This window comes from Saccharomyces eubayanus, chromosome XV (assembly GCF_001298625.1).
Source record: "Saccharomyces eubayanus strain FM1318 chromosome XV, whole genome shotgun sequence".
Classification (NCBI taxonomy): Eukaryota; Fungi; Ascomycota; class Saccharomycetes; order Saccharomycetales; family Saccharomycetaceae; genus Saccharomyces; species Saccharomyces eubayanus.
In genome coordinates, this window is record NC_030974.1 from 650,224 (window position 1) to 673,166 (window position 22,943).

At 40.3% G+C, this 22,943-nt stretch overlaps 10 protein-coding genes and 2 non-coding genes across 12 annotated transcripts; 10 read left to right on the forward strand and 2 right to left on the reverse strand.

The window, feature by feature from the left end:
- Nucleotides 1-27: 27 nt before the first annotated feature.
- ENO2 (phosphopyruvate hydratase ENO2) lies at nucleotides 28-1,341 on the forward strand (the record flags this gene model as incomplete). Its single annotated transcript, XM_018365697.1, has 1 exon — nucleotides 28-1,341. One exon carries the CDS (start codon nucleotides 28-30, stop codon nucleotides 1,339-1,341), a length of 1,314 nt encoding a protein of 437 aa, XP_018221952.1.
- Nucleotides 1,342-1,698: 357 nt separating this feature from the next.
- On the forward strand, nucleotides 1,699-2,160 carry CTR2 (low-affinity Cu transporter; the record flags this gene model as incomplete). Its single annotated transcript, XM_018365698.1, has 1 exon — nucleotides 1,699-2,160. The coding sequence occupies one exon, from the start codon at nucleotides 1,699-1,701 to the stop codon at nucleotides 2,158-2,160; it is 462 nt and encodes a 153-aa protein (XP_018221953.1).
- Nucleotides 2,161-3,005: 845 nt separating this feature from the next.
- Nucleotides 3,006-4,304, forward strand: FMO1 (N,N-dimethylaniline monooxygenase; the record flags this gene model as incomplete). The annotated part of the gene is made up of 1 exon (XM_018365699.1): nucleotides 3,006-4,304. One exon carries the CDS (start codon nucleotides 3,006-3,008, stop codon nucleotides 4,302-4,304), a length of 1,299 nt encoding a protein of 432 aa, XP_018221954.1.
- Nucleotides 4,305-8,198: 3,894 nt separating this feature from the next.
- Nucleotides 8,199-10,454, forward strand: STB5 (Stb5p; the record flags this gene model as incomplete). Its single annotated transcript, XM_018365700.1, has 1 exon — nucleotides 8,199-10,454. The coding sequence occupies one exon, from the start codon at nucleotides 8,199-8,201 to the stop codon at nucleotides 10,452-10,454; it is 2,256 nt and encodes a 751-aa protein (XP_018221955.1).
- Nucleotides 10,455-11,473: 1,019 nt separating this feature from the next.
- OYE2 (NADPH dehydrogenase) lies at nucleotides 11,474-12,676 on the forward strand (the record flags this gene model as incomplete). The annotated part of the gene is made up of 1 exon (XM_018365701.1): nucleotides 11,474-12,676. The coding sequence occupies one exon, from the start codon at nucleotides 11,474-11,476 to the stop codon at nucleotides 12,674-12,676; it is 1,203 nt and encodes a 400-aa protein (XP_018221956.1).
- A 565-nt stretch (nucleotides 12,677-13,241) lies between these two features.
- On the forward strand, nucleotides 13,242-13,313 carry DI49_2582. Its single transcript has one exon. It is a non-coding gene; the product is annotated as a tRNA-Thr (tRNA).
- A 159-nt stretch (nucleotides 13,314-13,472) lies between these two features.
- SVP26 (Svp26p) lies at nucleotides 13,473-14,159 on the forward strand (the record flags this gene model as incomplete). Its single annotated transcript, XM_018365702.1, has 1 exon — nucleotides 13,473-14,159. The coding sequence occupies one exon, from the start codon at nucleotides 13,473-13,475 to the stop codon at nucleotides 14,157-14,159; it is 687 nt and encodes a 228-aa protein (XP_018221957.1).
- A 301-nt stretch (nucleotides 14,160-14,460) lies between these two features.
- On the forward strand, nucleotides 14,461-16,818 carry RGD3 (Rgd3p; the record flags this gene model as incomplete). The annotated part of the gene is made up of 1 exon (XM_018365703.1): nucleotides 14,461-16,818. The coding sequence occupies one exon, from the start codon at nucleotides 14,461-14,463 to the stop codon at nucleotides 16,816-16,818; it is 2,358 nt and encodes a 785-aa protein (XP_018221958.1).
- Nucleotides 16,819-17,181: 363 nt separating this feature from the next.
- On the forward strand, nucleotides 17,182-18,651 carry GND1 (phosphogluconate dehydrogenase (decarboxylating) GND1; the record flags this gene model as incomplete). Its single annotated transcript, XM_018365704.1, has 1 exon — nucleotides 17,182-18,651. The coding sequence occupies one exon, from the start codon at nucleotides 17,182-17,184 to the stop codon at nucleotides 18,649-18,651; it is 1,470 nt and encodes a 489-aa protein (XP_018221959.1).
- A 286-nt stretch (nucleotides 18,652-18,937) lies between these two features.
- On the forward strand, nucleotides 18,938-20,656 carry SSP1 (Ssp1p; the record flags this gene model as incomplete). Its single annotated transcript, XM_018365705.1, has 1 exon — nucleotides 18,938-20,656. The coding sequence occupies one exon, from the start codon at nucleotides 18,938-18,940 to the stop codon at nucleotides 20,654-20,656; it is 1,719 nt and encodes a 572-aa protein (XP_018221960.1).
- Nucleotides 20,657-20,855: 199 nt separating this feature from the next.
- PFS1 (Pfs1p) lies at nucleotides 20,856-21,575 on the reverse strand (the record flags this gene model as incomplete). Its single annotated transcript, XM_018365706.1, has 1 exon — nucleotides 20,856-21,575. One exon carries the CDS (start codon nucleotides 21,573-21,575, stop codon nucleotides 20,856-20,858), a length of 720 nt encoding a protein of 239 aa, XP_018221961.1.
- Nucleotides 21,576-21,947: 372 nt separating this feature from the next.
- DI49_2588 lies at nucleotides 21,948-22,020 on the reverse strand. The gene has a single exon. It is a non-coding gene; the product is annotated as a tRNA-Val (tRNA).
- Between the last annotated feature and the right edge of the window lie 923 nt (nucleotides 22,021-22,943).

Consider the following 22,943-nt stretch of genomic DNA (forward strand, 5'->3'; position numbering starts at 1 on the left):
CAACTAATACTATATCAAACAATAATAATGGCTGTCTCTAAAGTTTACGCTAGATCCGTCTACGACTCCCGTGGTAACCCAACCGTCGAAGTCGAACTTACCACCGAAAAGGGTGTTTTCAGATCCATGGTCCCATCTGGTGCCTCCACCGGTGTCCACGAAGCCTTGGAAATGAGAGATGGTGACAAATCCAAATGGTTAGGTCAAGGTGTCTTGAACGCTGTTAAGAACGTCAACGATGTTGTCGCTCCAGCTTTCGTCAAGGCTAACTTGGATGTCAAGAACCAATCCGCTGTCGATGACTTCTTGTTGTCTTTGGACGGTACCGCTAACAAGTCCAAGTTGGGTGCTAACGCTATCTTGGGTGTTTCCATGGCCGCTGCTAGAGCCGCTGCCGCTGAAAAGAACGTCCCATTGTACCAACATTTGGCTGAATTGTCCAAGTCTAAGACTTCTCCATACGTTTTGCCAGTTCCATTCTTGAACGTTTTGAACGGTGGTTCCCACGCTGGTGGTGCTTTGGCTTTGCAAGAATTCATGATTGCTCCAACTGGTGCCAAGACCTTCGCTGAAGCTTTGAGAATCGGTTCCGAAGTTTACCACAACTTGAAGAAGTTGGCTAAGCAAAGATACGGTTCTTCCGCCGGTAACGTCGGTGACGAAGGTGGTGTTGCTCCAAACATCCAAACTGCTGAAGAAGCTTTGGACTTGATTGTTGACGCTATCAAGGCTGCTGGCCACGACGGTAAGGTCCAAATCGGTTTGGACTGTGCCTCCTCTGAATTCTACAAGGACGGTAAGTACGACTTGGACTTCAAGAACCCAGAATCCGACAAATCTAAGTGGTTGTCTGGTGTTCAATTAGCTGACATGTACCACTCCTTGATGAAGAAGTACCCAATTGTCTCTATTGAAGATCCATTTGCCGAAGATGACTGGGAAGCTTGGTCCCACTTCTTCAAGACCGCTGGTATTCAAATTGTTGCTGATGACTTGACTGTCACCAACCCAGCTAGAATTGCCACCGCTATTGAAAAGAAGGCCGCTGACGCTTTGTTGTTGAAGGTTAACCAAATCGGTACCTTGTCTGAATCTATCAAGGCTGCTCAAGACTCTTTCGCCGCCGGCTGGGGTGTCATGGTTTCCCACAGATCTGGTGAAACTGAAGACACTTTCATTGCTGACTTGGTTGTCGGTTTGAGAACTGGTCAAATCAAGACTGGTGCTCCAGCTAGATCCGAAAGATTGGCTAAGTTGAACCAATTGTTGAGAATCGAAGAAGAATTAGGTAGCAACGCTGTCTTCGCCGGTGCCAACTTCCACCACGGTGACAAGTTGTAAAGTGCTTTTAACCAAGAATTATTAGTCTCTTCTACTTTTTCATCATAGTTTAGAACACTTTATATTAACGAATAGTTTATGAATCTATATAAGTTTCAAAATTGATACAGTTTTATAAGTTAATTGTTCTTTTTAACTTTCCCAAGCCTTATGTTGTATTGGAAAGAGAAAAAAAAGGTGCAAACGGCGCGACCTGAGAATTTGAAGTTCGGCTAAATCTCTTACATAGAGGAGAGAAGATAAGAGAACTTTTGTTATGGATACCTGAGAACGTTTAATGAAAAAAAACGACAGCATTCTCGTTTATCGGCGGTCACGAAGAGTACGGGGAACATAACACATAATCTGTTCAAGAGCATGGAAGGAAGCACGGATCACGAGCATGGTGGCATGCACATGGGAGACGGAGATGATACGTGTTCTATGAACATGCTATTTTCATGGTCCTACAAAAACACCTGTATTGTATTCAAATGGTGGCATATCAAGACATTGCCTGGGCTAATTTTGAGTTGTCTAGCAATTTTTGGGTTGGCGTACCTTTACGAGTATCTGAAATACTGCATCCATAAGAGACAGCAATCACAAAGGGTTTTGTTGCCTAATAGATCCCAGGCTAAGATAAACCAAGCCGACAAAATTTCCAATAGTATTCTATACGGTCTACAAGTAGGATTCTCATTCATGCTGATGCTTGTATTCATGACTTATAACGGCTGGTTGATGCTAGCTGTTGTATGTGGGGCAATATGGGGGAACTATAGCTGGAGCGCCTCTTATAATCCTGACATTGATGACAGTTCCCTTGCTTGTCACTGAAAATGTTATCAAGTGGTTAAACTTGATTTGTACATAAAATTGACATTGAACATGATAATTATTGTCCACGCTTGCTATAGTTATAAACTATGTAAACATTGCATGTACAATACGTAACACTCACAAGTCAAGCCGAGTCCAGGATTTTTTTTTCTCTGTAAGATCTGTTTTTGACTGCACCATAACTTCATATTTAGATAATAATAAGATAGGTTTTATATTAAGCGGGGGCGCTACTACGGCCTTGGCAAATGCAATGCATCGGACTTTCTACGAACCAAACACATTAACTCTGTCGGCTACTTGCTGATTGACTCTGCTAGCTCGTGACAAGACAAGAATTCAGCGAACGGTGGAAACCCGCCACTGCTCAAACTCACGACTCTTTCCGTAGCTTACTGCCATTTTCGAGAATCAATAAGAAGTTCACTAGATTGCCAAGCATCCCATGTAAAAGTTTAAATAATTTCACTTTCTTAGAGTTATTTACTACGTTATTCCATGGTAAAACTCCGACTTCGCCTGCTCAGGAGGTATATGCTCACTGTGTATCTGGTGTTGATTCTCATACATTTGTTATATTTGCTTCAATCACATGATATTACTTCCGTATTTGCCTGAAAGCGCCGCACTAGACACCCATTTCCCGAAAAAGTGACTGTTTGAGCTAATCTCTCTGGTATCCTATCAAGGGTAAAAATGACTGCAAAGAACACCCTCAGGTACACAACACTGTATTTAAATATGCTAGCTTTTTTGCGTAAATGGGTTGTGAGTTTTCATAACAGGAGAACCCAGAAACGAACGAAAGCGTAAATAGGATCAGCAACAAACGAGAAAATAATATGACAGTGAATGGCAAACAAAGATTGGCTATTATAGGTGGCGGGCCGGGCGGGCTAGCCGCTGCAAGAGTCTTCTCACAAAGCCTCAGTAATTTTGAAATCGAAATCTTCGTAAAGGATCACGATATCGGCGGTGTTTGGCATTACCCAGAACAAGAGAGAGATACAAGGGTTATGTACGATCATTTGGAGACCAACATTTCCAAAGAGCTGATGCAGTTTAGTGGGTTTCCCTTCGAAGCTAGTGTACCTCTCTATCCTTCGAGGATACACATCTGGAAATATTTGAAGAAGTACTATAAGACTTTCATTGCCAGCCAGGCTTCCATTACTGTTCACCTTAGTACCGAGGTTACTTATCTGGAAAAGAAAGACTCTAAGTGGGAAATATCCTCCAAAAATGAGCTAGGAACGACCACATCGGATTTCGATTTCGTTATCGTTGCCTCGGGTCATTACAGCGTCCCGAGGTTCCCGTCTAACATTACCGGTATAGACCAATGGTTCGACAACAAGAGCGCCGGCCATTCTAAAGATTTCAAAAACTGCGAGTTTGCCCGCGATAAAATAGTCATTGTTGTGGGTAACGGGAGTTCTGGCCAGGATATTGCCAACCAATTAACCACTGTTGCGAAGAAAGTCTACAACAGTATAAGGAAACCTGCAAACAATCAGCCGCAGTCTAAACTAATCGAGACCGTCTCGACAATAAATGACGCTGATTGGAAGAGTCATTCAGTGACTCTCTCTGATGGGCAAGTAATCAGAAATGTTGACTACGTAGTCTTCGCCACAGGCTACTATTATAATTTCCCCTTCATAGACCCCTCTATCAGATCGGATGTGTTGGGAGAGGGCGTCACTGACGATGCATGCTCGTCCGTCAACCTGCGTGGCTTATGGGAACACATGGTCTACGTGAAGGACCCCACATTAGCGTTTGCCCTGACCCCTCAGTTGGTCATTCCCTTCCCCTTGGCAGAACTCCAAGCGGCCATCACCGTCGAAGTCTTTTGCAAGACCTTAGCCATCCCCGCAGATTTTGACTCCACCGTCTGCGGGGCCCATAACTTCCCCAAGGGCAAAGATCTAGAACACTATGCAGAGCTACAGCGACTTCTGGACTGTATCCCACATAGAGCTGGTCACTTTGACCCAGTCAAGTGGGACGGAAGACTCACCGACCTAAGAAACGCAAGCTACACAGACAAGGAAGAGAGAAACGTGCTTCTAACAGAACACGCGCAAATCCTAAACAAACAAAATCTGCCGTACTTTCTCCCAGCGCCACACATTTAGTTCAAAAAATTACGTATACTTGTATAGAAAAAAAATACAACATTATAACTGCGCTCTCCTAACGTGCATACTACGTTGTTCTTGAAAAGAGAAAGGTCCAGCCTAAGCCTTCATTAACGGCTCTGCCAACGGAGCCGACCGTGTGCAGCATTCATCGTACGACTTCTTAAAAACCGCAAACCATCCACCCCACCCGCTTTTACCACCACTACCGTTTCCGTCCGCTTCCGTCTCGAGACTACCAAACCTTAAAGTAAGTTTCGAGCAGCGCCACGTAGTCGCACAGAAAACCCTGCAGTGATCAGCCGCCACGCCCTTTCCGAGGGATAACAAATCTGGAAAATCTACACAGGCGCGCCCGTGATGCAATGACTATCGTCCTTTTAAAGATCCCGATAGCACGCGAATCTAAGGCCAAGAGGGAAAGAGGCCGATAGACGTTCATATTTTTTCTTTTGGGCTTTTCCTGCCTTCTAGCCATGTCTTGGATCTGACCAATACGTATCTACGGTTGTATCAAACTGTGTTAAGGGATGGCTACTAACTTTAAATCTCTGACAAGGATTATTTTCTTTTTTTTTAGTCTCGTCACTAACCTTAAATTGTTTTTCCTGACTTTAGGTATTCTATCTTTTTCTCGGTCGTATATTTTTCAGTTAAAGCGAAGTGAGAGAGGCCAAAAAAAAAAAAAAAAAAAAAGACTAGCACACAAATCAAAGGGACAGACGGAAAAATCAAAAGCAAGTAGTAAATTGTGAGTAAATCTTCATCTCTATTGCTTGCCTCTTTTGCACTTTATTACAAAGTATGCGGGTAATTTGACTGCTCTTATTGTTCGAGATCAAAAACGTAACATTCTTTATTTATATAAGTCGATGTTCTATACGTGCATTCTTGTAAGCCCTTCAACAAATAAATAGCAAGTGGAAAAAAAAAAGATTTAAAAATTGAGACGACGAGTCGAACGACAGATAGCGAGACGATATATAAATAAGTATAAGAAAGATGGACATCAGCGCCACTTGCTATGGGTACATCGATAACGAGGAAGATCTGGCCCTGATTTTCCAGGGCGTTTTTGATGAACAATTGAGATGTGTCGAACGAAGGCCATATGAAGCAGAGAAGGCTAAATTGGCTGGCTCAGGAAATATTTTTGTTTTCAGCGAAGAGAAATCAGGCATCAAAAGATGGACTGATGGTTATTCTTGGTCTCCCTCTAGAATTTCAGGAAAATTTCTAGTGTACAGGGAGTATAATAGACTCGGCCCCACACAAAATCCCACGCTGTATGATATCTGTGATCAAAACATCTTTGAGAGATCCAATCGCCAATACTTTTATACTGGGTTGCTGAAAAAAACGTTCTCTTTGAAGTTCGGCACAGATCAAACCAACAGCAACAAGATGGAAACTTTCCATATTGTTGCTTATTACACAGAAAAGGATATTCTCCAAGGAAGTTTGAAAAGACCTTCAGAGAATTCTTTTTTCGACAGATTTCAACCTTCAGAAAAACTATCAGATGCTCTGCAAAAAGTAGCTGTTGGCAATGGTAGATCAAATCCGTCTAAGAATAACGAAAGGGGCGGAAGCAGAGCACACAGATCGGGGATCCAACGGTCATTGTCGTCTTCTTCGTCCCATAATGATCTCACGAGAAATAATACTAACACCTCACGAAATAGTTCTGCCAGTGTGTCCTCTTTTGTTGATGGTAGGGGTCCAATTCAGACTACTCCCAATTTAAACAACGCCACTGTAGATCAGTACCAGCAGCAGCACCAACAACGACAACGGCAACAACAATACGCCCTGCCAATTTACAAGCCCATAGAGCAACAAAACCAACTACCCTTCCCATACACACCACACTCAATAGGCATATATAATGCTGGCGCTCAATCTGGGTTGAGACGCACAGTCTCACAGTCCATGATCTACTATAACGCTTATAGCCCATGTCTGCCGCAACCGGTTCCGGTACCTGGGGTAGCACCTCCACTGATGTATTCTTCTAGTAAATTCAACGCAATACACTACCAAAGTGGCGATCCGTACTACCCAAGACAAGGACCGGGACACATGAGTTCTTCTGCTCCTATTCCTTCAAATATGATGCCTCCTGTATATTCAATGCTACCACATAATTATTCACAACAGCAACAGCAACAGCAACAGCAACAGCAACAGCATCCCCAGCATCCCCAGCATCCGCAGCAACAGCATCCACAACAACAACAGCATCCGCAGCATCCACAACAACAGCATCCACAGCAGCAGCAACAGCATCCACAACATCCACAGCATCCACAACATCCACAGCAGCAACAGCATCCACAACATCCACAGCAGCAACAGCATCCACAGCAGCAACAATTAGTCATGAGCTCCAATGTTCTCCAACCTCCCAATCCAAATGCTGCCCCTATTACAAGAACCGAAAATGTGGAGAAAATATGCATTTTACCAGCACTTCGCATGAGTGTTCCACCTCCTGTACAGTATCCAGATGTTCTTGCACCTAAAAAAACTCATCAAGGCCACAATTCATTCGATTAAAAGTTCCGCCGGTACTCAAAGTATAATTAAATACTTTGTATTTTATGTTCCAAGCGGTCTTCATGAACGACTGTTATTAGCATAAAAGTACAACCGCGTTGGGTTAGCAAATCTTTAATTTCGGGAGGGTGTTATAAAGGACAAAGGCACTTGCACTACTTTGCTTCTCGTATCATAGTCCGTTCACCTGAATAAACTTTGAAAACGGTCATTAGATTTGTTAATCGTCTTTCAGTATGTTATATCATCGTCCGTGTATTCAGAATTGTAACTCCAAAAAACTCTAGAGGTGGAGGAAAAGAACAGATATAGTTTATCCTTCCAAATTGAAGCTTCCTCTGGCACTTCCATGAAACGACAAACAAACTCAAGAAAGGTAGCCACGCATGTGAAAACCTATCCTTTTTATCATTATCGGTTTTATCGCTATTCAAAGTTCCACTTTGCACACCGCAAGACTAACGTCACGTATAAACTACACCAGAGTTATTCCATACGATAACTGTTTGCAACTACAGGCTACAATATAGAGGCGTTGTGGAAAGAAGTAAATCAGAATGTGACGAGTGCTTGATGATGCGTTTATGCTGCTGTACCTGTTCCGGCGCGTGTTTTCCGCGTGGAGATGACTGATACGAGAAAGCGTGAATCATGTGAACCACATTTAAATAACTCTTTGGATAAACCGACACAAAAAACGGCAGCAAGGGTACCGTGACATTTACACTCATGTACATGTTAATACCAACCACTCAGTTTGAGATGTGCCAAAAAGATCCAAACTACAGTTATCGAAATGGACAGCGCGTTTTTTTGTGCCATAGAACTATATATTCAAATACATATGTAAAAATACTTATACCCGCAAAAATAAAAGATCATTCAAGCCAGTAGGTGGAAGAAGGCTTCATTGACTGGCCATTTCACATAGTTTCTGTGAAACTCTTCCACAGAGTAGGAAGTAGATCGCTGAGAAAAAGTTATACTTTTCACGAAAAAAAAAAAACCCACTCAAATAATAGACCGAAGTTATGAGCCGAGATGGTTCCTGATACGCCATTTGCCTAGTTATGCACTGTGGATTTACCTTCTGTTGACTGGTATATTGTGTCGTATTCACTTACCAGGCCATCACCCGCCAGGACTGTGACAGCAGGCGCGAGACTTCGCGGGAAAAAAAACGGAAAAATCAAGGAAAAATAAGCTTCTTATGTAAAACACCGACAATGAAGATCTTGGCAACGTTCTCTTAATCCGTCTACGCAACTAAAACAGCTGTTTTATTCGGGTATAGAGGGCAGAAAAAAAAATAAAAGAAAGGGAGCAAAGGATATGAATGATGCTACTTTTGCGCAGCAATCTGGAAGGTCACAACGAACAACTGAACTCTACTCGTGCGCACGTTGCAGAAAATTAAAGAAGAAATGTGGTAAACAGGTACCGACGTGTGGGAATTGCGATAAGAATGGAGCACATTGTTTGTATCCAGGTAGAGCTCCAAGGCGTACCAAAAAGGAGTTAGCGGACGCAATGCTCCGAGGAGAATATGTCCCTGTGAAAAGAAACAAGAAGACAGGAAAAAGTCCTCTGAGCAACAATAGTATGAGCTCGTCCAGTTCAGCATCAACCAATGGCGCTATCACGCCCGGGTTTTCACCTTATGAAAACGATGACTCCCACAAGATGAAACAGTTGAAACCGACGGATCCGATAAACCTTGTCATGGGGGCCAGTCCAAATTCCAGTGAAGGCGTCTCATCGCTAATTTCGGTACTTACATCATTGAATGATAGCTCCAACGCGCCCTCCCATCTTTCTTCCAATGAAAACTCCATGATTCCTGCGCGGTCATTGCCTGCTTCAGTACAGCAAACTTCGACAGCTTCATCCTTTGGGTCATATAGTACGCCTTCTCCGCTAATATGTGGTCCGGCGCCCGTGAATGCCCAATCTGTACCATTACAACACAACAACAACAACAACAACAACAACAACAATAGTATTAGTAACAATAATAATAATAATAATAATAACAACAACAACAACAATAATAATAATAATAATAGTACACCACACCTGAACCTGAACACATACGCAAACAACTCTGCTTCAAATGGCAGATACGATTCTGTACCTGTCGATGCATCCTCGATTGAATTTGAAACTTTATCTTGTTGCTTTAAAGGTGGTAGAACAACATCATGGGTCAAAGAAGATGGGTCTTTCAGGTCAATAGAAAGATCTTTACTGGACAGGTTCATCGCTGCATATTTCAAACACAATCATCGTTTATTTCCCATGATTGATAAAATAGCATTTTTAAATGACGCTTCTACAATCACAGATTTTGAAACGTTATGTGACAACAAGGACTACCCTGACAGCTTTGTTTTCAAAGTTTACATGATAATGGCGATTGGCTGTACGACTTTACAACGTGCTGGTATGGTTTCTCAGGATGAAGAGTGTTTGAGTGAGCACTTGGCTTTTTTGGCCATGAAGAAATTCCGCAGCATCATTATATTGCAAGACATTGAAACAGTACGATGCCTGTTATTATTGGGTATTTATTCATTCTTCGAGCCAAAAGGCTCTTCATCGTGGACGATCAGTGGTATCATCATGAGACTTACCATAGGCTTAGGACTAAATAGAGAACTGACCGCCAAAAAACTAAAAAGCATGTCTGCCTTGGAGACAGAGGCAAGATATAGAGTATTTTGGAGCGCCTATTGTTTCGAAAGGCTAGTATGCACTTCACTTGGGCGTATTTCTGGAATTGATGACGGGGATATTGCCGTACCTTTACCAAGAGCGCTGTACGGGGATGAAAGAGATGATTTGGAAATGACCCAGCTGATGATTTCACTAAGGAAAATGGGCGGTCGTATTTATAAACAAGTTCATTCTGTGAGTGCAGGACGACAAAAATTAACCATCGAGCAAAAGCAAGAAATAATAAAGGGATTGCGGAAGGAGCTCGATGAAATTTATTCTCGGGAATCCGAAAGAAGGAAACTAAAAAGCTCGCAAATGGATCAGGTAGAAAGGGACAGCCATTCCACTGCCAATGTGATATCTTTCCATAGCTCAGAGATTTGGTTAGCAATGAGATACTCTCAATTGCAAATATTACTGTACAGACCATCTGCATTAATACCGAAGCCGCCCATCGACTCACTATCCACATTAGGTGAGTTTTGCCTGCAAGCCTGGAAACACACCTACACCCTATACAAGAAGCGATTATTGCCATTAAATTGGATTACTCTTTTCAGAACATTGACCATTTGTAACACTATTTTGTACTGTCTTTGCCAATGGAGCATCGACCTAATCGAAAGCAAAATTGAAATCCAACAATGTGTCGAGATACTAAGACATTTTGGCGAGAGATGGATCTTTGCCATGAAATGCGCCGACGTGTTTCAAAATATCAGCAACACAATCCTAGACATTAGTTTAAGCCATGGCAAAGTTCCAAACATGGACCAATTGACAAGAGAGTTATTTGGCGCAAGCGATTCGTACCAAGATATCTTAGATGAGAACAACGTCGACGTCTCATGGGTCGACAAGCTCGTATAACACAACTTTACCTGGTGAAGCAATTCACGGAAATTTTTCGATACCAAGTAGTTGACACTGTTCACCCCGTACTTTCTCTTTTGAATACGGACCACGCTAACTCGAACTTTAACATGTGGTATGACGGCGTTGGGGAAGTACCTATATGTACAATTGACGTCTAGATATTTTTATAACATCTGTATTAATGTAACGTTGACGATTTTCAACTGATAAAGCGGTACACGCGAATATAATGCTACTCTTTTGTTCGACTTGATTCCATCGCTTAAATCGTATTTCTCTCAGCCAAGGAAATAGATATTTCTGCTCAAACCAAAGACATAAAGTGCTTTGATGTGCTCATTGCCTGGATAGGTTCAGAGGACATTACGCTACAAGAGAACAGTCCCAAAGAGCCAAGGTAATGAAGAACTTTCGACGAGTGCCTGTGAGCAAGTCCTCTCTACAAATGTACAAGATCATTGGGTGTCTTAAGAAGAAATTAGATAGGTATAACATAGCTTGAAGAATGCTGAACTTTTGACGGGTGCCTTACGTAACACAGTCCCGCACTCCACCATTTCTCCCTTTCAGCCACTGACCTTACTTGACCTATTCGGTAGATTCTCACCCTCTCTTGGATGATTATTACTAAAGAGATTCAAATATTTGACACGGCACGGAAGCGGAATTCTGCTTCCGTCTCGTGCGCTTACTAAAGCGAAACGAAAGTTTGTAATCGGTGAGAGTTTCCATTTTCGGTATCAAGTCGTTGCCATTGTCCGACCACCTTTCTTTTTCCGTATTGTTTGAGTAGCGCTTTTCTTTTTTGGTTCCTAATGAGACAGTAAAATCCTTGAAACGTGGTTTTCTCGAGGCATCTTGGTTTCTTTTCTCCTGCTGGGTTCCTAAACATATAAAAGGAAGAAACGGTCTCCTGTTTGAAGTTTTTCAATTTCGTTTGTTTGTTTACGTGAATTATTCCAAAACAGACTAAAGAAAGAACACATCGAAACCAAGCAATATATAAAACAGAAATGTCATTTGTAAAAGATTTTAAGCCACAAGCTTTAGGTGACACCAACCTATTCAAACCAATCAAGATCGGGAACAATGAACTTTTGCACCGTGCTGTCATTCCTCCATTGACCAGAATGAGAGCTCTTCACCCTGGTAATATCCCAAACAGGGACTGGGCAGTCGAATACTACACCCAACGTGCTCAAAGACCTGGTACCATGATTATCACTGAAGGTGCCTTCATATCCCCACAAGCCGGCGGTTACGATAACGCTCCAGGTGTTTGGTCGGAAGAACAAATGGTGGAATGGACCAAAATCTTCAACGCTATTCATGAAAAGAAATCGTTCGTTTGGGTTCAGTTATGGGTTTTGGGTTGGGCTGCTTTCCCAGACACTCTTGCCAGAGATGGTTTGCGTTACGATTCAGCTTCTGACAACGTTTTCATGGATGCCGAGCAAGAAGCTAAGGCCAAGAAGGCCAACAACCCACAACACAGTCTAACCAAGGACGAAATCAAGCAATACATTAAGGAATACGTCCAGGCTGCCAAGAACTCTATTGCTGCTGGTGCCGATGGTGTTGAAATTCACAGTGCTAACGGTTACTTGTTAAACCAGTTCTTGGACCCTCATTCCAATACTAGAACCGATGAATATGGTGGATCTATTGAAAACAGAGCTCGTTTCACCTTGGAAGTTGTTGATGCTCTTGTCGAAGCCATTGGTCATGAAAAAGTTGGTTTGAGATTGTCCCCATACGGTGTTTTCAACAGTATGTCTGGTGGTGCCGAGACCGGCATTGTTGCCCAATATGCTTACGTTGCTGGTGAATTAGAAAAGAGAGCTAAAGCCGGAAAACGTTTAGCTTTTGTTCATTTGGTTGAACCTCGTGTAACTAACCCATTCTTGACTGAAGGGGAGGGTGAATACGAAGGAGGTAGCAACGATTTTGTTTACTCCATCTGGAAGGGCCCAGTCATTAGAGCTGGTAATTTTGCTCTCCACCCAGAAGTCGTTAGAGAAGAAGTTAAGGACAAGAGAACCTTGATCGGTTACGGTAGATTCTTCATTTCTAACCCGGATTTGGTTGATCGTTTGGAAAAAGGTCTACCTCTGAACAAATATGACAGAGATACTTTCTACCAGATGTCTGCTCATGGTTATATTGACTACCCCACCTATGAAGAAGCTCTCAAATTAGGCTGGGACAAAAAGTAATTGAATATTCCATAGTTCGATGTTCTACCTTCCCCACCCCCACAATCCCGTTTACCTTATATAATTAACGACTAGATATATTTAGGATAAACAATTTTAATGAAAATAAATATCAACAGGTTTTTTGACGAGCGCTGAATATGCACACAGTAGGGCAGGAGCATGTTTTCACTCTGCATCTTTTATTAAAAAATCAGACGTGAAAATCATATATGAAAGAATATGGGCTCAGCTATCACGTTGAAGCAATGCCAGTTTCATAGCTCACCTTTGTATCACTTTTAAGAGAGCGTACTTTGAATGTTTTTACCACTTCGAGCAGTATTCATATTTGCCAGATATGGCGTTCCTGATCTAACAAAGGCATATGTGGCTGGAACTAAGGATAACTAACTCACAGATCGCTCTATTCTTCCACAGCCAGCATATCGTTGAAGTAATTCAGTATCTTTTGCTCACATAGCGCGCTTTCTTAAGGATTTTCTTGTCGAAATCAAAATTATTATTACGATCAATGTACCTTAAGCAACAAGATTATTTGAAACTTATAACTGTTGTATTTTTAGCCTCCTTAGCTTAGTGGTAGAGCGTTGCACTTGTAATGCAAAGGTCGCTAGTTCAATTCTGGCAGGTGGCAATTTAAATATTTTTTTTTTTGGTTGCCGTGCTCCCCATCATCTGTAACTTCATTGAATTTTTCAAAGGTTGAATGGTGGGTGAAAGCTAAATACATATAGTTGGTTGACAAATCAGGACGAGGGACAGTGGACGAGGAAGAGTACCAGAAGAGAAAGTCATGCTATTAGAATTAGTTTCTTATGCAGGGACCATTTTAGGGTTTCTGTTTCTAACACTTTCAATTGCATCAGGTTTATACTATATTAGTGAACTAGTCGAAGAACACACAGAACCCACAAGACGGTTTCTAACAAGGGCAATTTATGGCATAATTTTGTTACTAGTACTACTTTTGCTACTGGATGGATTCCCATTCAAACTCACACTTTTTTCTATTGCATCTTATATAGTATATTATCAAAACTTAAAAAGCTTCCCCTTTATCTCATTAACCAGCCCAACCTTCCTACTAAGTTGCGTATGCGTTATTTTAAACCATTACTTTTGGTTCAAGTATTTCAATGACACGGAAATTCCACCGCAGTTCAGATATGATCCGAACTATATACCTCGTAGGCGTGCCAGTTTTGCTGAGGTGGCCTCATTTTTTGGTATATGCGTTTGGTTCATACCATTTGCCCTATTTGTTTCCCTATCAGCTGGTGATTATGTCTTGCCAACAACCAGTGAACAGCATATGGCTAAGAAAAATGATGACGCTATTACAAGTAACCAGCCAAGATTACGTAAAAGAGCCGTTGGTTTGGTCCGTGTAGTGATCAATTCGGTAAGGAAGTACATTTATTCTGTAGCTCGTGTATTTGGCTACGAGATAGATCCTGATTTTGACAGACTAGCTGTTTAAAGATGTCTTTTTCGAGCGTGTATTTAGTATGTTATTAGAATATTCAATATAAAATATGTATAGTGCTCTACAAAACTTTTTTATACGGGAAAGAGACATCGAAGCAAATAGTGCCCTGCTTTGCTTGTCACAAAAAGAATATTTAACAGCTTTTCTATCTTTTTCTTTTTTGTTGACGTTTGCATTTTTTATGACAGTCAAGTAAACAAAAACCGGTCTCTTCTAATAGATCAATACTATTGTTTCACGAAAGGAAAAGTAAAAAAAAAACTAGATCGTGAAATTTCCGTGACGTCTAGTGATGTCTGCCGAAGAACACAATGATGAAAGTGATCCCGGTGATCGTCTTGAAGAATCGAGTCAGGTCTCAATTGCTAATGAAACGGTAAAATTTTTATCGAGAAATAGATATTGGACTAGGGATTATACAACCGGTATCAAATTGTTCGTCAAACACATGAGGACACAAAACGATATAGTGGTTAGATATATTAAATTTTATAGTGATTTTACTGACAAGTTTTGGAAACCAGCGTTAAATGATCTACAAAAGCTAGAGCCAACCAATTCGATGAATAAACAACTACTTGAATTCATAAAGGAAAGTTTTAATAGAATATCCCCAGAGCAAATCGAGAGTGATTGTAAGAAACCGTTACAGAACCTGAAGAATCATAACGACGGTTTTCTTCGTGAAGCCGAAAATGATTTATCATCTCGTTATTCAGTTTATGTCAAAGATTTAGTCAGGGTCAAAGAAGCGTTAATTGAATGTGAAAAAAAAATTCAAATGTGTAAGATGAAGCAAGTCGACACTCCAATAGATGATCGTCCCCATACCTCTAATAGCGATAAGAACGAAAATTCTTTGACCAGAATAAAATTTATATGCGAATTCCCTTATGCTTTGGATGAGAGGTTAAAGTTCGATAATAGCGTTCAATTTATGTCATTTCTTCAAAACCTAAAGGAGCATGTTCATTTGCAGAAAAGCGTGTTCCCTGTTCCGGGGTTACCAAATGGAAGTTTTCAAGGCCAGTCAGTGGTCAAGGAACTGAAGAAACTGGAGCCTAAATTAGACCTATCCTTATTTAATATCGATAGAATAGGCAATGAATTTACTCAACTAGGTGTAATAAAAGAGTATTCATTGAGTTTTTATTCTAATAAGAATCCTCAGTTTGATCAGGATAAATACTACTACTGGAATTCCGAAATCTTCAGCAACCAACAAGAGCGAAATGGTGACGCGGTTACGAAGGCTAAGAAGTCGTATGGTGATTTGGCAGAGTCTGATAATGTATCTGGTGAAAAGCCGAACACGTCTTCCATCAAAACATCCATATCCGATTGGATCYGCAAAGTCAGTCTCAATGACAATGATGAACGTAGTGTATCAGGAAACAAGGATATAAATGAAAACGATTGGCGAGCTTTGAAACAACAATTACAATCGTTACAAGACAACTTCTTTTCCAGGTGTTGTCAATTGGAATATTCCAAAGTACAGCTAGAGAAAACTATTTATGAATACTGTAAGAACTACTCTCGAATGGAGAACGAAATTGAGCAAAGTCTAAAGTCATCGGATAAGATATTTCAACAGAGTTGTGAATCATTCACCAAATCACCGATTTCCCTCCCACAAGAAGACGTCCTACCATGTAAAGGTAAGGACGTAGAAATAAGAGGATTTTTCCTCAGGGACAATGGTATACCGTTCCGCAAGTGGAATACCATAGAGGAGAAAGACCCAGTCAGGTCCTACAGGGAAATTTCAATCAAATGCGAGAAGTTTTTCTGTGGTAGCGAGATAAACAATGATCTGACTTTTCTAGATACTTTGGAAACTATAAAGATCATATTGCAGCAGATCGAAAAAGAACCAAATGCAAACAAAATCGTACGAAGTTGGCACGACGATATAGATTTTGTAAGGGTCTCGAACCTGAAGAGAGACCTAATGGGGAAATTTAAAGAATCGAAAACCATTGAAAATACGAATTCCACCATAACAGCCCAATTTTTGGAAAACCTGCATACATTTGTGACGAACGATTTTGTTGGACTCATCAAATTGTGGCTGCTCGAACTGCCCGATAGCATAGTCCCTTCAAACAGTTACGATACCTTGGTCAAAACAAAAGAGCCGTTGATTTCGTTGTGCGGGAAATTCCCCACGAACACAGTAAGATTCCTACAAGAGTTTACAAGGCATTTTCAAGTGCTCAGCCGCAAGTCGTCACTCCCACCACGAACCGTGTGCGATTTATTCATAGACAACAGTGACATAGACATCCCATTAGCACACCACTTTGTAAGAAGAACAGGATTACAAGACCCCACAGACATAAAGATCTTGTCGCCAGCGTTGTACACATTCTTTACCAATCAAGATACAGTAAACATATTGCAAGAACTAATCACTACCTCCGCCAGCACCAGCTCCACCACTGTCCTTCAGGAACCACCAAAGATTGTCATAAAGGACACCGCCTCAACCGCATCCTCCACGCCCAACCCACCGCTAGGAGACCAAAATGGCCCGTTCATTCCACGGCCTTTCAAGACTAGTTCCACACCGACAACCCCAGAGAGAACAAAGCGCAAGAGCGGCCTGTTTCTTCCTGTCAACGTCAACGACCGGCCTCCTACATAATCCCATGCATGCTACATACACCACGTAAATCACCTGCCGCCGCTTTGTTCTTTCCTCCTGCCTCGAGGCTGTTGCTTCCTAACATCGTGCGCCGTCGGTGTTACGCTGCGGTGCCTCGGTGTTACGCGGTGCTTTGTCCTGGCGGTGCTGGCCGTCTTGCGCTTTCCGCTTGGTAGCCTCGAGGTTGTTTTATATAAATGGGCCTGAGATTTGTTATGTATGTTGTATTGTTTCTGGACTTGTTTCTTTTTCTGGAAAGCCCTTTTTTATTACATAAGAGAACAAGTAGCCTGATAAATATACTAGCTTGTATAGTTGCCACTACAAACAAAAACACTTTCTATACAAACAATTATAAAAAATATGTCTGCTGATTTCGGTTTGATTGGTTTAGCCGTCATGGGTCAAAACTTGATCTTAAATGCTGCTGATCACGGTTTCACTGTTTGTGCTTACAACAGAACTCAATCCAAGGTTGACCATTTCTTAGCTAACGAAGCCAAGGGTAAGTCTATCATTGGTGCTACTTCCATTCAAGATTTCATTTCCAAGTTGAAGAGACCTAGAAAGGTCATGCTTTTGGTTAAAGCTGGTGCTCCAGTCGACGCCTTGATCAAGGAAATTGTCCCACTTCTGGAAAAGGGCGACATCATCATCGATGGTGGTAACTCCCATTTCCCAGACTCTAACAGACGTTACGAAGAATTGAAGAAGCACGGTATTCTTTTCGTCGGTTCCGGTGTCTCTGGTGGTGAAGATGGTGCCCGTTACGGTCCATCTTTGATGCCAGGTGGTTCTGAAGAAGCTTGGCCACACATCAAGAACATCTTCCAATCTATCTCCGCCAAGTCTGACGGTGAGCCATGTTGTGAATGGGTCGGCCCAGCCGGTGCCGGTCACTACGTCAAAATGGTCCACAACGGTATCGAGTACGGTGACATGCAATTGATTTGTGAAGCCTACGATATTATGAAGAGATTGGGTGGATTTACCGATAAGGAAATCAGTGAAGTTTTCACCACATGGAACAAGGGTGTCCTTGACTCTTTCTTGATCGAAATCACCAGAGACATCTTGAAATTCGATGATGTCGACGGTAAGCCATTGGTGGAAAAAATCATGGACACTGCCGGCCAAAAGGGTACTGGTAAGTGGACTGCCATTAACGCCTTGGACTTGGGTATGCCAGTCACTTTGATCGGTGAAGCTGTCTTTGCTCGTTGTCTATCTGCTTTGAAGAATGAAAGAGTCAGAGCTTCCAAGGTCTTGCCAGGCCCAGAAGTTCCAAAGGATGCCGTCAAGGACAGACAACAATTTGTCGACGATTTGGAACAAGCTTTGTACGCTTCCAAGATCATCTCTTACGCTCAAGGTTTCATGTTGATCCGTGAAGCCGCTGCCACATACGGCTGGAAACTAAACAACCCCGCCATCGCTTTGATGTGGAGAGGTGGTTGTATCATCAGATCCGTCTTCTTGGCTGAAATCACCAAGGCTTATAGACAAGAACCAGACCTAGAAAACTTGTTGTTCAACAAGTTCTTCGCCGATGCTGTTACCAAGGCTCAATCTGGTTGGAGAAAATCCATTGCATTGGCTACCACATACGGTATTCCAACACCAGCCTTTTCCACTGCTTTGACCTTCTACGATGGGTACAGATCTGAAAGATTACCAGCCAACTTACTACAAGCTCAACGTGATTACTTCGGTGCCCACACTTTCAGAGTCTTGCCCGAATGTGCATCCGAAAACTTGCCAGAAAACAAGGATATTCATATCAACTGGACTGGTCATGGTGGTAACGTTTCTTCCTCAACATACCAAGCTTAAGGAGATCAAACCAACTGAAGAAAAATCAAAAAAACAATAAATTAATGAAAATAAATAAATCCAAATGCAATTATATATAGTATATGAAGTTATGTATTATTTCAAAGAGTTAGAACTCAATAAATAAGTCTCTGAAACAAATCCTTTTTACTTTTTCTAGCACCCGAAAAAGGGCTAAGATCTGGCGACACAAAATAAAAGTAATAAAAAATAAAAAATGGAAATGTACTAATCCTATTTTACAATCAAACGCACACAAAGAGAGATAGAATACATATTAGCAAAAATGAGGAGTTCAGGTACATATGAGGATGAGCCATCTCAGGAAACAACTTCTTCTCCTCCAAAGCAACCGCAGCAGAAAAAGCCAACTAAATTTAGAGAAAGAATGCGGAAGTGGTTACAAAGTGGGAAAAATAATGGTTACCAGGACAAAAAAGATGATCCCAAAATATTTGACAGAATTCTTTATCAACAAGGAGATATGACTGCATTTAACAATAATGAAAATGGGGCAGGTCAGGATATAACAAACAACTTTTTTTTACCAGATGAAGATGAGTCGTGCCCAGTGCAAAGTAGTGTTAAGACCTTCCTGACCGGAAATAATGACGATAATACAGACTTACAGTCTCAAGATCATACAAATCAAAACCAGAAACAGACCACCGAACTTCCAAGATTACCGTATCAGCAGAGGAGTCCACAAGAAGTACCATTGTTGAAGGACCTTTTCATCACTAACAAATATGATGATCCTTATTTAAACTCTTCAACAAAATTTGGTAACATAACATCAACTTTCCCCAGCAGTCTATCTTTAAGGACTGTTACCTTACAAACTATAAAAAGAAGAATCGATTATATTTCAGCCAAAAAGAAAGAGGTCTGGAAAACAGAGGAGAAGTTTTTGAAAGACATATTGATGTGGCTACAAAGCTCAAATTTTGAAGATCCTGACACGATATCGTTGATCCATGAAATTGAGAAAGTTTTTGAACAAGATATACTTTTTGAACAGAATATTTCAGATTGCCTAAGAGACATTTCAAATAATTTCGAATATATTTGCGTGAGAGAAACTCAATTGATTAATGAAGGAAATATTTTAAAGAATGACCTGAAAAAATACTCAAAATCAAGAGAGCATAAAGGCGAAAAACATGAAGATACAGAGGTATTTAGAGAGAAAGTGATATCATCACAAAAATCGTTTGACGTAGTGAAGCGACACTACAAGCACGCAATATCAATAACAACAAGACAGCTATTTATGAACCTCGCTTTTGAATACTATGAGAATTGTTCCGATATGAAGGATGTTTCAAGAAAATACTTACAAGAATCCTTGTCAACTTTACAAACCATAGACACTTTAGGATTTTCAGAAGAATTAGAAAGAATCAGGAAAAGAAGGTTTGACAAATTTTGGGCCAAAGCAAATCCAGACCCGACAAATAATATTCAGAAGTTTGTTAATATGAGAACAGGTGTAGCCGGATTCAATGATTCGTTGATGAATCATTTGTATGGTAAACTACGCTTCGGAGTCGCGCCACTTGAGGAAGAACTGCAAAATCAGCAACCTGAGCTCATTGGTATGCAAGAGAATGTTTGGAACGAAACACTCTCTGAGTATAATTCAGTAGATGGTAATCCCATTACTTCAAATAAGTTCTTATCTGCTAAAGAAGTTGAGTCAGATCAGCTAGTAAGAACATTCAGTCAAAACGACGAAGCAAAGGATAATATTCCGCCAATTATAAGTGTTCAACAGGTATCAACACCTGAAGGAAAGAAAGAAAATTTAGAAAACAATGACCCTTTGATATTGAGAAGCGCAAAAAGAAATGTAAATATCAATGCTGCTAGTTTAAGGAACCTTGCCATCAAAAAATCTCAAGTTAAACCGGAATCTGCGAATGAAGAGAGTAAAATCTTCGCTGCAGCATTGAATGATGCAAGACAAAATTTGGACGAAAACGTTTGGAAGAGTCCAATTTAGATAATAGTAAAATCAGTTAAAGTGTTTTTTCTCAGGGGTTTTTTTAATTGTTGTACATTTAGTATTTTTATAAACATCTTAATTCTTTTCAAAAATAGAAAGTCTATTTCACTCTTCCATTATCTTAAATAAGAACAAAATTAAATTATTTAACGATTTGTTTTGATTTTATACATTTTATTAAAATATTAACTTTCCTCTAAAACTCGAAATCTTTCTGAGAAAACTCATATTCCTTTAAATACTGGTTTCTTATCAAAGTTTCTATCTTTTTTTCTTGAATATGTATGATATCAGTATCAGTTAAAGCTCTAGAATAATCAGTTTCCATGCATGCTGTCTTTTCAAAGGTAAATTCAGTTTCCTCCCAATCCAACATATATTCATAATCAAAGCAAGTTGTAAATAAATAGCCGTCAAATCCCACGAATATTGGTAATCTTTCAAGCCATGTCTCTACTTTCTCGGAACAAGGCATATTTTGTGCTGTTCGGGGACTGAAATATGTTGGAATGGCCAAACCACTATTCGAGTTTTGTAGAATACCCCAGCTATTGAATTTGGCGTCTTGGTAATTGACCTTTTCAAGATGATTTAAATATGATAAATAAGGATTTGGTAATGGCAGTGAACCGTTGGAATACAAATTTGGCAAACAGTTCATTGAGGAGAGTTGTGGAGACATACTGTCTGCGACTCGCATTGGCTTCTCGTACATAGGCCGTTGTTCGTATTGTCGCCTTCTTAATACCGGATTGAACTCAGGGAACGTAGTATTTTGTGTCTTACCGCAGTCAGGTGGTATCTTGTTCATTATTTCAGCAATTGGGGAGCTTCGAAAATTGTTCATTTTGTTTAATTTAGAAGTCCTAGTTTCTTTCAGCTCGGGGATCGAAAGCTGTGCGTAGTCTTGATTCATCTCAATATAAGCTGTGTTTTGATAAAAGAGCTGAAATGCCGACACTAGTAGAAAAAATTTCACTGACTGACTGGTTGTGAAGATTTCTACAAGATCTCTGCCCAATCTATCAATAAGAAAACAAAGTTTATCTGCTTTTTGCCTACACTATATAGTTTGTGGTATTTTTTTTTGGAAACGACGGTGTCGGAGGAGAGTGCTGTCGCATAATTAAAGAATCAATAAAGCGACAGGAAACGTTTCGGTAAATGGGAAAGCGCAAAATCAAAAAGAAAAGGTACCTTTTATGAGTTGGCCCATACTTAGTACTCTTTCAATAAATGTAAGTTTTATTTATATCCTTGGATAAAAGATGTCGAAAAAAAATAATCATGTTCCAACCGAGGATCGAACTCGGGACCTTTGCCGTGTGAAGGCAACGTGATGGCCGCTACACTATTGGAACGGATTTTTATTGTTTTGTTTTATTATGCCTGGGTAATATCAGCGTGTTTGTGGTAATAGTTTATTCCAGGGAAGTAACCTAGTACAAAAACTACCAATCAAGTTGATAATTAGTAAGTTTAGTAAGTTTTAATAATTATGGATATTTAGTTCTTTCTTAATATATGAGAGAGGTATATAAAGCACACGCTGATTGGTTATTTGAAACCCAGTGATTCAGACATAATTTAGAATATGGACAATAAGTTATCATGCATAACTCATCTCCTTATATACGCCAATTTCTGTTCAATTAATAGAGCTTTTTACTAATATTCATTATTTATGTTTTTTTTCAGTTCCAACATAATTATATTGACCTTGAAAATTGTGTGATGGTTTTTGGGATTCCATTATTCTTAATTGTGTAATATTATGTATATAGATTATTCTAAAGATTCTCCTCGTGGATTTAGGAATCCACAAAAAAGGAGTCTGCAATTTTGCGTAATGTTACAAATGATTCTCTTCCTCTTTTATATGTTACTGTTCAGTGATCCTATTACAATATCAATCCTTGCGCTTCAGCTTCCATTAATTTCGATGACAGTGTGAATCATGTTTTACCGGTCTTGTAATTTATGTCATCCTTTAACACCGTATATAATGGATGATAGTAGAATCCAACAATTTCATGCACGTTTCAATAGCGCATTGGGATTGTACCTCGACTACACTCCAGGTATTCCAATTGATACAACTTTCATACGAGTTTATATTATCCTTTCAACTACTAATAGTAATGCGTTACTAAAAAAACAGTTCTTTGAACTGTATATTGTATAACATAATAATAATACGACTTTTAATATTACAATTTGGGCACTTTCGGCCAACTTTTAATATATGATAGATTATGTATGCCTTTGGTAGTTGAGTTAAAAT